This window comes from Hydra vulgaris, chromosome 08, assembly GCF_038396675.1.
Source record: "Hydra vulgaris chromosome 08, alternate assembly HydraT2T_AEP".
Lineage (NCBI taxonomy): Eukaryota > Metazoa > Cnidaria > Hydrozoa > Anthoathecata > Hydridae > Hydra > Hydra vulgaris.
In genome coordinates this window covers 12,252,501-12,267,571 of record NC_088927.1, presented here as the reverse complement: position 1 = coordinate 12,267,571, position 15,071 = coordinate 12,252,501, and the positions used below count along the sequence as shown (strand labels likewise).

General features: G+C 28.1%; 1 protein-coding gene across 2 annotated transcripts in view; it reads left to right on the top strand.

Moving 5' to 3' along the window:
• Positions 1-6,347, top strand: part of LOC101239195 (leucine-rich repeat serine/threonine-protein kinase 2) — a 142,771-nt gene extending 136,424 nt beyond the window's left edge. For both annotated transcript variants that reach the window (XM_065803102.1, XM_065803103.1), the window contains one exon: positions 4,701-6,347. In XM_065803102.1, coding sequence (XP_065659174.1) covers positions 4,701-5,755 — 1,055 coding nt within the window. In that variant the 3' untranslated portion in view covers positions 5,756-6,347. The remainder of the gene's footprint in view (positions 1-4,700) is intronic.
• The last annotated feature ends 8,724 nt before the right edge of the window (positions 6,348-15,071 follow it).

The window sequence follows — 15,071 nt, the reverse complement described above, 5'->3', positions numbered from 1 at the left end:
CAGAATAAAGCAGATTTATTTGCAAAGAAATCTTACTCTAATTTGACTCTTGAATCTAATGGCCATATTCTTCCTGTCAGTTAAACAGATTAACCCATTGTTAAACATCCAAATCACTCTGGCTTCCGATGCTAAAGTTAATTTTCAATTAAACACTTCTACAGTTTGTGCTCCAGACAAGATTTCCATCATAGTCTTAAAAAAGTGTTCTACAGAACTCTATTCAATATTTGTTTAACTATTAAAAAGTGCTAAATAAGTGGTTCCTTTTTTTGAAAACTCTAGTAAACACTTTGACCTCTCCAACTATCCTACGATTAGTCTTCACTGTGTTGTTAGTTTCTTTATATAAAGGTTTTGAGATTATTAAATTATTTCTTTGTAACTGCGGTATTAAAGTTATTCTTGAAGGCCTATATTCGTCTTTATTTCAAGTAACTTTTTGGGTAATACAAGGTTCTATCTTTGCTCCTGTATTGTTTCTTATCTACAACAACGATCTTCATGAAAATTTTACATTTAAAGTTGCTCTATTTGTTGACAACTCAACTTTATACTCTTGTCTTGACAAAAAGTTTTCACTTTTTGATTGCTTAGAACAAGCAGCTGATTTTAATCTGATTTTAATTCTGTAACAGCTTAAGGCTTGCATGCTTAAAGCATATGGATTTAAATTCTGGACTTAAAATCCATAATTTTTGTTAGACAACAAAACTTGTTTACTGCAAAAAAAAGTGCAATTTTATTGGCATTTCCATATTGACAAATAACAACGCTCTTACTCTCAGGTAAAGTCTAAAAGCATATTGTAAATGTAATTAGACCTGCTTTATCTGCCAAGCTTAAGGCACTCTCCCATTGTTGTAAGGTTGCCTTTATTTCATTTTTTTACAAATACTATCATGGTCAATGCTCAAACGAGCTATCATATCTATAACGACAAACCAAAACTTATTCTTGCTTGTCTTTTCATTCAACAAGTTGCATCCAATTTTTTGAAAAAAAACATCCCTAAGTTTAATTTATAATAACTATATTTATATATATACATGCATATATATATTATATATATATATATATATATATATAATTTATAATAACTATATTATATATATATTATTATATTATATATATTATATATATTAATAAATATATTATATGGTAGTGTCACAGTTATTGGCATGACTCAATTGCCGGCACTTTTCATAAGTTTAATTCCTAAGTTTAATTTATAATAACTATATATATATATATATATATATATATATATATATATATATATATATATATATATATATATATATATATATATTATATATAATTTATAATAACTATATTATATATAATTTATAATAACTATATTATTTAATTATATATATTATATTATATATATTAATAAATATATTATATGGTAGTGTCACAGTTATTGGCATGACTCAATTGCCAGCACTTTTCATTTTTTATAAAAAAGATTATATCTATATTGAGTTTAAAAGTAAAAAATCATCACCGTATAAACAGAGTAATCTATCGTCTACTATTTGAGCAAAAAATTATTGCTGATTATCAATTCTTCTATATAAACTTTACTTTAAGTAAGAAAAAACTCAATAATTTTGCGCAATCGTTAATCTTGATAAGGTTTTTGTTCAAGAAGAAATCGAGAACATATTGATTCCATAGTTTATCAATTATAATCAGAAGTTCAAAATGACACTAAAGGTAATACAAAATGTTATTTAAAAGTCAAGAAAATAATTTTTGTTTTACAATAAAAACTTGTGTTATTCTTTTTTTAAATTTGGGTGCCAATAATTGTTACAAATGGATATGTTCCTAACTTTTAAAATATGATTTTTTTTTTTAGTTTTTGTTGCACCATTTATTTTTAATATTGGTATTAGTTATATTTAAGTCATTACTAACAGTAAGTCTGTGAGTTACCTTGAGTTCTATAATTTCTTTTTCAGTCTAACATACAAAAATCAAGCAAGTCTGAGAGACAAGTTAAATGAAAGCAGTATGACAATAGTAGCATCCAGAGAGCAATAGACTCAATTATAAAATAAGATATGTCTATCAAATCAACTGCTAAAATGTATAATGCTCCTCGCAGTACTTTACAAACAAAACTATCTGGTTCAAGTAGCCTTATGTGTAGGCCGGGATCAGCATCTACATTACCACTGTACATAGTAAAAGCATGTGAGAAATACCTTATTGAAATGGCAAGAAGAGGATTTCCTTTAAAAATAAATGACTTATAATAATTTCAGAAATATTACTAAGGAATCACTTCTAGAGCTTGTGCATACAGATACCTAAACAGGCACCCTGACTTGAAGTCTAAAACATTAGAGTATCACTCTTAAGGTAGGTCTAGTGTCACTTCCAGAGAGCAATAGACTCAATTATAAAATAAGATATGTCTATCAAATCAGCTGCTAAAATGTATAATGAGTCCCTATTGGGATGGTATAGCAACTTTAAAAGATTCATTGAAGATGAGAAATTAAGTCATGTGATTCAGTCACCAGAACATATTTTTAATTTAGATGAAATGCCTTTTTATCTAAACTTAAACAGAGGTAAATTCATTGGTAGAAAGCATGTCTGCAACAGGTTTACACTACTAGTGAAAAAAAAAATGTCACAGTTGCAATCAAATTTTTGGCTGCAGGAGAAATGTCTCCTCTTATGGTAATTTTAAAGAGGCAGAAACTAAAAGTCTTCAGCAATGTGTTCCACTTGGAATGATAGTCCAGAGAAGCTCTAGTGGATGGATGAAGGGGGAAACTTTCCTGTATTATTTGAAAGAGTTTAAAAAGTATTTGGTTGGTAAAGGCTTGCTTAATATAAAAGACAATAATCAAAAAGTTATACTTTTTGTTGATGGTCATTCCAGTCACCTAAGCTATGGCACATCTTAGTAAAGTGAAGAGACAGGAATTGTACTATGCTGCTTTTACCCAAATGCTACACACGTGCAGCAATCTGCTGATGTTGGCATTATGAATTCACTTCAAGGTTACTGGGCGCGTGAAGTGCAGATTTACAGAATGAGCCACACCGGAGCTGTGGGTAAAACACTGGCTAGAAGAAGGGCTAGAGAAAAACTAGTCAGAAGCTGAACTAAAACAATTTAAAAAATGGAACAAAAACACTACAAACTATTCACAACACTGGTGCAGGTTATATGAAATATGGAGAGACATGGTTGCAGAAGTAAGACTACGAGCAAAAACTTCTTATAGCTCAGATAGATATTCTTATATTATTAAATTTCTTTGCTATTTTAGTTTCATTTAAAAAAAGTATTGAAGATAAAAATTGAAGTTTCAAGCAAACAATTTTTGAAAATGGATGTTTCAAGCAAACAATTAAGTGATTTTTTTTTCCAGCAACTTCACCGGTCATAGATTTTGTTGTTACTCCAGGATTTCTCTACAATCAGCCAATGGTGAACTCTGAGAACAAAATTAATGAAACTGGAGGGTAACATTATTATAATTTTTATTATGAGGTTATAATAAGATATATGGAGATTACGTTTTCTGTCATTACAGACAGTTCTAAAAACTCAGAGTTGAATTCATGTGCTTCTATCAATTCTACTAGCTTGGATAATAGATTAATAGGTAAACCAACAAAAGAATAAATTATATAAAGAAACAATTCATTTACTTTTTTATAAATTTTTAAATACATTTTCTGATTAATACTTCATAGATTTTTGTTTAGATATAGACGAAGTTTCTGATAATTTTCAAGTTTGCTTAGATCAAGGTAAAGCAACAATGTTGGTATTGGAAGAAATTCTTAAAGTAACTGTATCAAATAAACCTGTAAATAAACGAAAGAAACGTCTAGATTATGCTCTATCTACACAAGAGCATAGAGAAACGCTAACAAATAAAGTCAATGGATTCATAGAATATGAAAATTGGATTTGTTATGTATGCAAGGCGAATTATGAAGAGGAAGAAGATCAAAGTTGTAGCTAAACTGTGATTCATGTAATCGTGCTGTGTAATTTAATTGTATATCTGAAGGGCATAAAAAGCTGACAAAAAACTTAATAAAAAACATAACTTTCTTTTTGTGTGCCAAGAGTGCAATTAAATAAATATATAATTTTATTTCTTTAAATTCTCTTCAATTTCGTGGTTTTTGTTGATAAATTACAACATTTATTATATATATGCATTCATTATACTATAATTATAATATATAATATACTTGTAGTTATTTTACACACAAAAAACAAAATTTAAAAACTAAAAAAAAAATTGATCATTCTCTAGATTCTCTAGATTTGGATTAAAATTGATGCCAATAATTGAGTTAAAGTGCCAATAACTTAGAACAACTTGAACTTAGAATCAGCTTACTTTTAATGTTAATATCTTCAAGCTTTTTTCCGCCAATGCAAAATTAATTTTGTCTTTTACAAGGTATTTATCTAATATTGTGCAAAATTTGAAATAGTTTTATTCACTGGTACGATTTTTTTACAGAAATTAGTATTAAAAATAGCGCTAAGGTGCCAATAATTGTGACACTACCATTAATATATTATATATATATATATATATATATATATATATATATATATATATATATATATATATATATATATATATAAAATTTTATAATGTATATATAGGTATTGTAAATTAAACTTATAAGTTATCTTTTAGAACAATCTATTATCGTGATTAATATGGAAAGTTTTAAAACTGTCAAAAAAATTGAAATAAATGCTACATTGTTTGGTTTGGAGAGTTTCAATATGTCATCCATCACCCCTATCGGTGATAAGAATGTATGTGTTGTGTTGAAAAGTGTTAATGATGTCATTTTAATTTATACAGCGGAGAACTACAGTGTTATTCATTACTACAAAATAAATAATCTTTATGTTTGTTCAATCTCTGCGAACAAGGAGTCGGTATGTCTTGGATTTGACGATGGTCGTTGTTCCAAAGTTACTTTAAAAAGTTTTTTGAATGGAAAGATGTTGAAAAAATCTCAAATCTTTGGATCTTCGAAAAAAAAAATTCCGGTAACTACTTCAGTTTTATTATTTGAAACATTTATTTGGTCATCGGGTTATTCATTCAAATATTGCAATTTAAAAAAATATGAAGATAAGAAGAAAGTTAAATGTGATACTGAAAGAGAAGTTAAAGAAATTAGTTTCTCGTTTGATGAAAAACTTTTTTTCGTTTATTATAAATGTAGTCCTGAAATTCATATCTACAGCGTAGAAACAAAAGAACTCTTACATTCATTTAGCTGTCAAGACGATATTTTCATGTTTTTACCGAAAGCAACTGACAATGATATCAGGGTAACGTGCGTGTGTTCAGTTGACGATATGTTATGGGTTGGTACGGGAAGCGGACATATACTTATTTATGAGTTGCATAACATTGATTATATTTATAAAACTAAACTACTGCAAATACTTCACCCATATGAGATCGAATTGAGAAAGCTTTTACTTGTTGTCATGACTCAACCACGTCAAGACGGCGTAAAATATGTTATCGTAAGTATTGGAAATAAATTGAACAATTCCGCATTCGGAAAAAATTCGTTTTTTGAATTTAACGGTTATATTCCAAAAGATCAAACAGCAATAGATCAAAAACTTTATACACACTTAGATAACGAGGGTGAAGACGGTAAAGTGATTATTGTTTGGCATGTTTTGCAGTCACATCAATACAAAAACTTAGTTTTGCCTTGATATCAAAAAAGTTTAGTTTACCCAATACTACAGTATACGTTAATCGTCGCTTGGTGTGACCCAAACCTTAAATGTTTAGGTTGTGAGATTTAATTTTTAATTTTATCTTTTTAAAATATATTTCTTTAAAACATAAAATAAAAAATTTACCACTCGCGATCTAAATTTTTATTTTATTTATGTATAAACAATAAAATATATATTTAATATATAAACTATTTGTTTCATCCATTTCTATTATGTTAAATTTTTTTTTAGTAATAATATTTTTTTATATAACTTTAACTTGTAAAATACATTACACACAAAATACACACGATCGTCGCTAAATGGTGGGATGGATGTACAAACGCCTAACTTAATTTTAAGTTTACAATTGTTATTTAATATGGTTTTACTAATATATGATTTTACTGTAATATGAAGTAATATGATTATGTTTGAAGTGCCTAATGTAAAATTATTAAAGCATTTATACAAAAAGTTTTTATAATATATTATTGATTTATTAGAACAAAATTTTATTAGAATTTATTATTTAGGCCGTTTTATTTGTACAAAATTTGTTTTTTTAATATATTAAGATAATTTTTATTTTGAATGTTTTTATTTTTGTTCACTAAAATTTGGTGAAGTTTACAAGCTCTTATTTATTTCTTCAACAAGTTTCTATGCATTTAATAAATCTGCTGTTAAACGAAAAAATGTACGCATATTCTTTAAAATCAATGTGCACATTCCTCGGTTGCACATTCTAACAATTGGAAAAAATTGAGGAAAGTTTGATGTATTAAGACATTTTATTAATTTGTACAACTCAAGTGCTTTCATTGGGTATTTTGTTATTTACAGATATGATCAAGGTACATCTATTTTTGTGTAATTGCAACCACAGAAGTAAAACATTTTTCAAAAATAAACAAGAAGCTGTATGTCCACCTTGAAACATTCGTGCGAAGTCTTTTTTCTAAAACAATCTTTAATGTAAATATTAAAATAAAAGAAGTTTTTATTTTTCTCTTTAATTCGTCGTTTAAATGTATTAACAACGCTGATATATTTAAGCACGTCAGTGGCTGGAGCATGAAGAAAGCATTTTTTTGATTTTTTATATATTAGGTACATTACAGTCGTCACTGGACCATGTCTCCCTAGGTCTTAGAAAAGCTTTTTTAAAAATGGATTTTTTAAAAAATTTATTTTTGTCTCACGTTTTAGGTATGCCAATTGCATACCTCAGGCGCACAGTTGCATACCTCAGGCGCACAGTGGTTTAAATGGTGGACATGGGTAAAATACTTATTATTTTAAAATTAAAATTTGACTTAATTTTTGTATACTTAAATAGCATGCAGGTTTAGATTTAAAAAAAGTTTTTTTGTCTATTTAAAAAGTTACGGTTATGCAAACTTGAACAATTTTGGAAAAAAAAAAACTTTAAAACCCAACAGAGTTTTTGAGTATACTCGGAAAAAAGTGATGAAAAAAAAAAGATTATTGATCTAAAACTTGGAAAATTATTATTCAACAATAAGGGATAAAGAGTCTACATAAAAATACGTCTTTCTGGCTAATAATGAAAGTTTTCACCAAAAAAATTGGATAATTTTCATAAAACTGATATAAAATCTGCAAATTTTTGGGCATAATTTTGCTGTAGTTCTTGAACATTTCAGTCATTACCTCAAAGAATGCCAATGGCATCATACTAAACCTTATATGATTTATACTAAACCTTATAGGAGTTATACTAAACCTCATAAGATTTCCAAACTACAAAAGAAAAGCTTTCATATGCTGCAATGCTTAAGTTGGCGCCATTTGCGGTTTTTAAAAAAAATGAGTTTTAAATCTTGAGGTTAAAGTCTACGAATTTAGTTTTGAAAAATTAACAAATACGCATGTTACATCAATTTATTAACAAACAAAAAAATTCTTTAAAATATCACCAGCTGATGTACTTCGGCGCATACATAAGCGTTTAGAATGCCCTCTATCTAAGCAGTTTTTGCAAAATAGCCGCTCTTTGCTCCGTTCTTCTGCCATTAATGGGTCAGACCCCATCCAAAGACTTTTGATCAATCTTCTATATTGACCAATTGATTAATTTTTCTTGATAGTTTTTCCCTAAAGTCTCTGAGACGTTTACTATTAGCTTCCATTCCTTTTTTGCTCCAAGATTTCAAACCGGTGGAATCATTTATATATATCAACTCCCAGCTAGGAGCAACGCTTTGTGCAGCGTTGGAGTTATACTTACTTAATAAAATTCTTGTGGAAGCAAAATGTTTAACTCCTGACACATTTTTTTGTATAGCACAATATTAATTTTTTTGTCAGATGACATTGCTCTCAGAATAAAGAAGCAACTCATATTTTTCAACTAGTTTGGGATCTATTTGATTTGATACGTGATCTGTAATTTTCAGTTGTCGTATTTCCCTCATAATTTCCCGGATAATTTCTTGTAGTCTTGCTTTTTCTTCTTTCAGCAAAGTTGTGTTTTTGTTTATCTTAGACTCTTTCCAAGTTAAGACACCTGCCGCTATGTGGATTACTACCTTCATAAAATGATCAAAGCTCCAGAGCAAACCATGTAAAACCTGAATGGACTTAACATTCGAACATGTAATTGAACTTGTAATTTGATCCTGTTGAATGTCGTAATCCTTTTTTTTTTTCAAAATGGTTCCGTCCTTTTTTACTAAGTCAAGAAATATTTGTTACTTGGGCTTAACATCCCTGTTTATCAAGAAACTATTATGAACTGTTTGTATATTTATACATTGTTCTTTTGAAAGGTCACAATGATAACAATATGAACCTCCAAGACCTTGATAAATATTTTAAGCTGTCCAAACTATGAGCGACAAGGTTTACTTTAACATGGTAATCATTTTTATTATGCTCAACAATAATTTTTCTTCATAGAGTGTATGTCTTTGTTAAATAAAAAAAGAGAATGGATATTTTCATTTGACTCTTTCTCCATTTGAATAATGAGTGGTCCTTGAGTAGACTCTGAGTTAGGGTATTGCTGTTCCCACAATGCAATACTTTCGTGATTTAAAATTTTAAGTGAACAAAATACTGCCATTATAATGCTGTTTGTGTTAACACTGTGCAGTTGGTTGTAAATTTTGTGTCCATCATTTCCATTGTGACCAAACTTTACTTCTAGTATAAGGCTGTTTTCTCTAGACGAAACGGAAATATCTTCAACCTTCAAAATCCTCTCAATAGTAATCTTGGTAGGTTCAATAAAACTTGCATAGACACCAACAAAAGGAACTGGAACATAATTTGTTGTCAATGGAGTGATAGAATTTCGGAACAATTTAATTTCATTCCAAATTGGAAATACAATTATAATGCCTGCTCATTTTCTCATAGCTTTAATGATCTTCTTAATAGATGTTTTCTTGATAGAGCTGACCAATGTTTTATCATCCAATACGGACTGGTTTCTTCCTCATTCTTATCAGAAGATTCAGAAAACTGCGCTACTTTCTTTAGTTTTTGGACTTATTCTTTTAATGACTTCTTTCGATCCATATTTTAAAAAAGCTTCTTTTTCTTATAATAAATTTTAAAATTTTTATTTTTTCAAGTGTTGAAATTTCCGCAAAATATTTTTTAGTATTCCAACTTCCTTTTCTCATAATTTAGTTTGCGTTTCATTTTCTATTATCGTAGTCAAATTAGATACACGAGTGACATTGTTGTCAATTATAAAAGTAAACAATTGATGCTCTGTTAAGCAATATTCTTCAAGTGTTGCCATATTTTGAAGATTTTACCGCGCTTTTAATTGCTTATAATTAATTTTACTTTCTTATTTAAAATTATGTTAGCATAAAAGTATTTACTCTATTTATGTGAGTTCATGAAAATAAAAATATGAATTGGGATGGATTTCCTAATTGTGAGATTGGAATTTCTCCGATTCGTTCAATTACCACAATTAATTTGCTGATGACGAAATGATTTAACTAAGTGCTTTTAACTAAGTTTTTAATCTTCAAATCTTTGTATTTAAAACAAGATCATCGAACTTTTTAAACTTTACATAAAATAAAAAAATTGTTTCATTTATTTAAAAATTTTATGGGACTCTAGATTTAATGCTTTAGATCAGTGGTGGCCAAACCACTGCCCGCAGGCAAAAAAATGCCCGTTAAACAATTTGAGACATTCATCTTGGTAATGTGATTTTATCTACCTCAAAAATCAATCCAGACATCAAAAAACTAGTTTCAGACGGTCAAATTCATCACTTTTAATAATTGCTTTGATACAAATGATTATAATATTATTCACCTATATTTTTGTAGAAATAAATATTTTTTTGCCCACAAAATTGTTTTTTAACTTTTTTTTGCCCGTACCCTAAAAAGTCTGTCCATCCCTGCTTTAGATCTATGACAATTCAAAACACTTGTGGCATCGTATAATAACTATATTTTAACAGAAAATAACTAGGTAAATTAAACCTGAAATATAAATATAAAAAATAATAGTTTGAAATAAAATTTCATTTTATGTACAAACTTTTTGAAGTCAAATTTCCACAATTGTATCTTTTATGAAATCATTGAATAACTAATAAATGCTAGGACATATACTATAGTTTATTGTGTTTGCTTTGCACTATAATTTAGTGTCCGAGTATTTATTAAGTATTGTAAGATTTAAGCAAAAAAATTTTAGTCGATAAAGTTTGAAAATTTTGTTTAAAAACATGAACTTTTAACTAATATAATCATCCTAAAATATTTTTACAGCTGGACTTTTATAGTGTCCTTTTTAATGTCCTACAGTTATTAAATAATTTTTTAATTCATGAAGCGTAATAAAATATTTCAAAAACATATTACGACTATGTAATTATTTTAGAAAAGTTAACTTTCCTTTTTAGTGTCTTTTTGTGTGTGTTTTTCAGTGTGTTTTCTTTGTGTCCTTGATATCTTTTATGATCCTTGGAATGTATTTAACGGATTATTTTTTATCTAACTGACGTAAAAACATGTATTTTGACTTTATATAAGAATCCTGTATATAAGAACATTTTTTAGTTGCATGTTTTTCGGTGTCCTAGAATTATAGTGTAATCATAGTGATGAGTATAGGAGTATTTTTAATGGACAAAGCTTGAAATATTACCCTAAAAACATGAATTTTGACTATGTATATCTATCTGTAAAAAAGGTATTACTGACTTTTTTAGGGTGTTTTGCAGTGTGCTATTTTAGTGTCTAAGAGTTATGGTATGCCGTCAGGAGTATTTTTTAATGATTGAGCATTAAAAAGTTAAACTACATACTTTATATAAATCAATACGGGTTTAAAAAAATATCTCGACAGAACACGCAGTAATTCAAATTGCTCGCAGTATAGCTAAATCTTTTGAGGTCCCAATTTACGTTGGAAGTTTTTATAGAGTTATTAAAAGTGTTTGACACTATTGATCATCAAATTCTCCTTAAAAAAGTAGATTACTGTGGAATTAAAGGTAATGTTTTAATGCTAGACAAAAGTTGTTTAGGCAACCGTAAACAGTTTGTTTACAGTAATGAAAATACAGGGTTATAGAGTTTGGCCACTTCTCTTTTTAATTTGCATCGATGATCTCCCTAAAGCGTCAAAATTAATGACTGTTATGTTTGCTGATGACGCTAATTTTTTTTTTTATCGCATAAAAGTATTATAGCGTTATTTTAAAATATGAACATTGAATTAGCGAAAATGAATGGTTAAAAATCTAAAAAGAAACTACTGCCTCCCACTATGCCATTACAATTTATGGACAAAAACCCAAATAAATATTAGAGAAATAAACACTAACTTTTTAGGTATATATGTTGATGAAAACCTTACCTTAGCTAGAAATACCACACTCATTTTTTATACAAAAAAGTTACTAAAAGTATATGAGTAATGTATAAGGCTAGAAATGCTTTAAATAAACAAAGTTTAACACAATTACATTTTTCTTTTACCCATTTTCACATGGATATATTGCTATGCAAATATTGCTTGGTGTAGTACCAATAAAAGTAAAACGGTTAAGTTTTAACTTTAAGTTATTATTACTATAATTAGATTATTAAATTATAGTTGTAGCCGAAAATATACATACAATATATACATACTGCGAGCAGGGAAAACACCCTACTATGGAAGACAGTTTGGATCATATTCACGCCTTTTTTTAAGATGGTGACCACGTGACAAGAAGTTAATAAATTTTAGTTGATATATAATATTAATTATATCAAATCAATGTATTAGTTTCAAAATCTGGATAAGATTGCACCGTAAGTGCCGAAACGAAAGTGATGTTAGATTTAGTCTTTTTAGTCTTTTGTAGTATTGAAGATTTCTCAAGCTTGAAGCCCATTTTGTTGCTTACGTCGACCAAAGTTACGTCAGTTTTTAAATACCAAACAGACACTGCATATTCAAGGTGTGGTCTTATAAGCACTTTTTATAATTTGAGAGCCATTTTTTCATTAATGATGGTGAATGTCTTTCTTAGCATACCAAGAATTTGTAAAGATTTGGAGACAACTGATTGAATATGTGTGCTCCACTTGAGGTTAGATGTAAAAATGACTCTTAAAGCGCGCTCTTTAGTAGATCTTCTTAGGCTTTCATTTATACCTTAGTTATTTTGCAAAAAGTAACTATACATAGGATTGGTTTTACTATAATGGATAACACAGCATTTTAAAATGTTTAATTTAAGTAGCTAAGTGTTTGACCACTCGTATACTAAGCGGAGACAATCCTGCAGATCAACAAAATTAGTCTGCGGTAAAGTTTTAGAAAAAAGTTTAGTACCCGCAAATATTTCAGAAGTTTCAGTAAGTTGGGCAAGATCGTTTGTAAAAAGAATAAAGAGGTGCGCGCCGAGAACAGAACCTTGAGGAACACCACTAAGAATATCAACCCAGACAGAGCTAGTATTGTTAGTTGTAACGCGTTGCTTTCTACCCTCTAAAAAGGAGTCAATCCATTGTAGTAGTTTGCCGTTTATTCCGAATGATTTTAATTTTAACATAAGTCTGGTGTGAGGTACGAAATCAAAAGCTTTAGCAAAGTTTAGGCAGATTAAATCTATAAACTAGTGCGTTGCTAGAGAGGACGAAATAATATCAAAAGTCTCAATTAGATTGGTTACGCAAGATTTATGATGAAGGAAGCCATGTTGATTTGTAGAGAGCAGATTGTTATCGTTGATGTGTTTCAAAGTTTTATTTTTTACAACTTTTTCAAAGGTTTTGCGCGCAACCGAGGTAAATTAGGTCGATAGTTTTCAGGAAGTAGTTTGTCTCACATTTTTTTATAGAACGGACTAAAATTAGCTGATTTCAAGAGAGTTGGTACTATTTCAGAATTAAAAGATTCATAGAAGATTTTTGTGAGCAGAATTGCGAAGTTTTTTGGCACATAAAGACAGTTATCAATTTTAAAGAAGGTGTACTCATGCAAGGCCTCTTTTAATTCAAATGAAAATTTTTAATGTATATCAGCTCAATGTTTTTAATACTTTTTGCTTTATGTACAAATGTAAAATTAACTCCTCCCAAGTTTCTTTTCATAATTTATATATTTTGAAAGATAAAAATAAATACAATTTGAAAAATGACAATTTTATTCGACAATCATTTTATCAAACTAATTTGGAAAAACAAGTTTTTCCAAAATTATTTTGATAATTTTTCCCAAAAAAAAAATTTCGCGGACCTTTTGAATAAAATAGTTTTGAACATTTTGATTTTTCTATGGAATGAGGTTACCTCTCATTTAAGTTAAGAAGTTAAGTACAGTTAAAGAAGAGTTAAGGAGGAGTTAAGGAGGAGTTAAGTTAAGAAGTTACAGAATTACCTCTCATTTAAGAAACAGCTTCAAAAAATTATTTTGTTTCTTGATAATATATTTTTATATTTTCAAACATTTAATAATTTAATGTATTATTTGATGTATTTATGCTGTCAAGTTTTTATAGAGATATACAACTATATTTAATTTGTGATTTATTGAGATTGTTAATTATAAATGGTTCTCGATAACAAGACCTGATAGTTTACTGCGAGTCTCGGCGTTCTTTTTATAAAATTAAATACCTGTATAACTATAAATTTTGTTATTTTCATGTTAACGATTTTATGGTACAATTATTATTATTTTATTGAATTATTATTTTTTTCTTTTTTTTTTTCTTTCTTTTAGACATTTAAAGAAAATAAGCTCTATAAGATTATGTATTTTCTTTCTATTTTTTGATACACAAAATTTGAAAAAAAAATTTGTTCACTTAAAATCTAATATAAAAAATCTGGTACTATCATTGTAAAAATGTGGTACTATCATTGTAAAAATGTGGCACTATCATTGTGAAAATGTGATATTATTATTATAAAAATGTGGTACTATCATTGTGAAAATGTGATACTATCATTGTAAAAATGTGGTACTATCATTGTAAAAATGTGGTACTATCATTGTAAAAATGTGGTACTATCATTGTAAAAATGTTGGCAAAGTTTTATTAAAGTTTAAATGCTACAGAAAAAGAAAATTTACTATTTGTAAAAAGTTGTGCTGCACAAAACAAAATAAACTTAATGAAACTTATGCATGCATCGAGATGATTTTCCCATAGAAGCATAATGGATTTTTGTTGTTGTTGTATCTTACTTGATTTTTCACATAGAAGCACAATGAAATTTTCGTTGTTGTTGTTTTTCATGGGTTTTATTTTTATGCAATGTTTGATATTTTTGATGTGTAAACAGTTTCAGAAAGATATTCTTATTTAGATTTGTGATTGCAGAAATTTTGCGTTTTTTACAATTGAATGTTTTATATTAAACCTATTTTAAAAAAGGTTCTTTAAAATTTTACAAAATATTATCGAGCGTTTTTATCTTTATATTAACTTTATGACTTCTTTATAGTCTTACCACATTACCATATGAAAAGAAATGTTATTTATCGAAAAAAACATTTCAAATCAAGACATATCGAGACATAAAATTAAGACTTAGACTTTTTCAATATTTAAAACATCTGAATACTTTCTTATAGCATTTCATTACCATTATACCCTTTCTTATATTTATTGTTTATTTTTCAACTCCATTTTTACAATAAGTATTGGTATAGATGAGGAAAAATCTGTGAATATAATTAAGAACAATAATGTAAAAGCCGTAGCCGTACAAAGTACCCGTGGTTCAAACACCGCCTCTGGGCAAGTTTTGCAACATCGGTTAGGAAGGAGGCGTGTACTTTCAAATAAATGCTCATC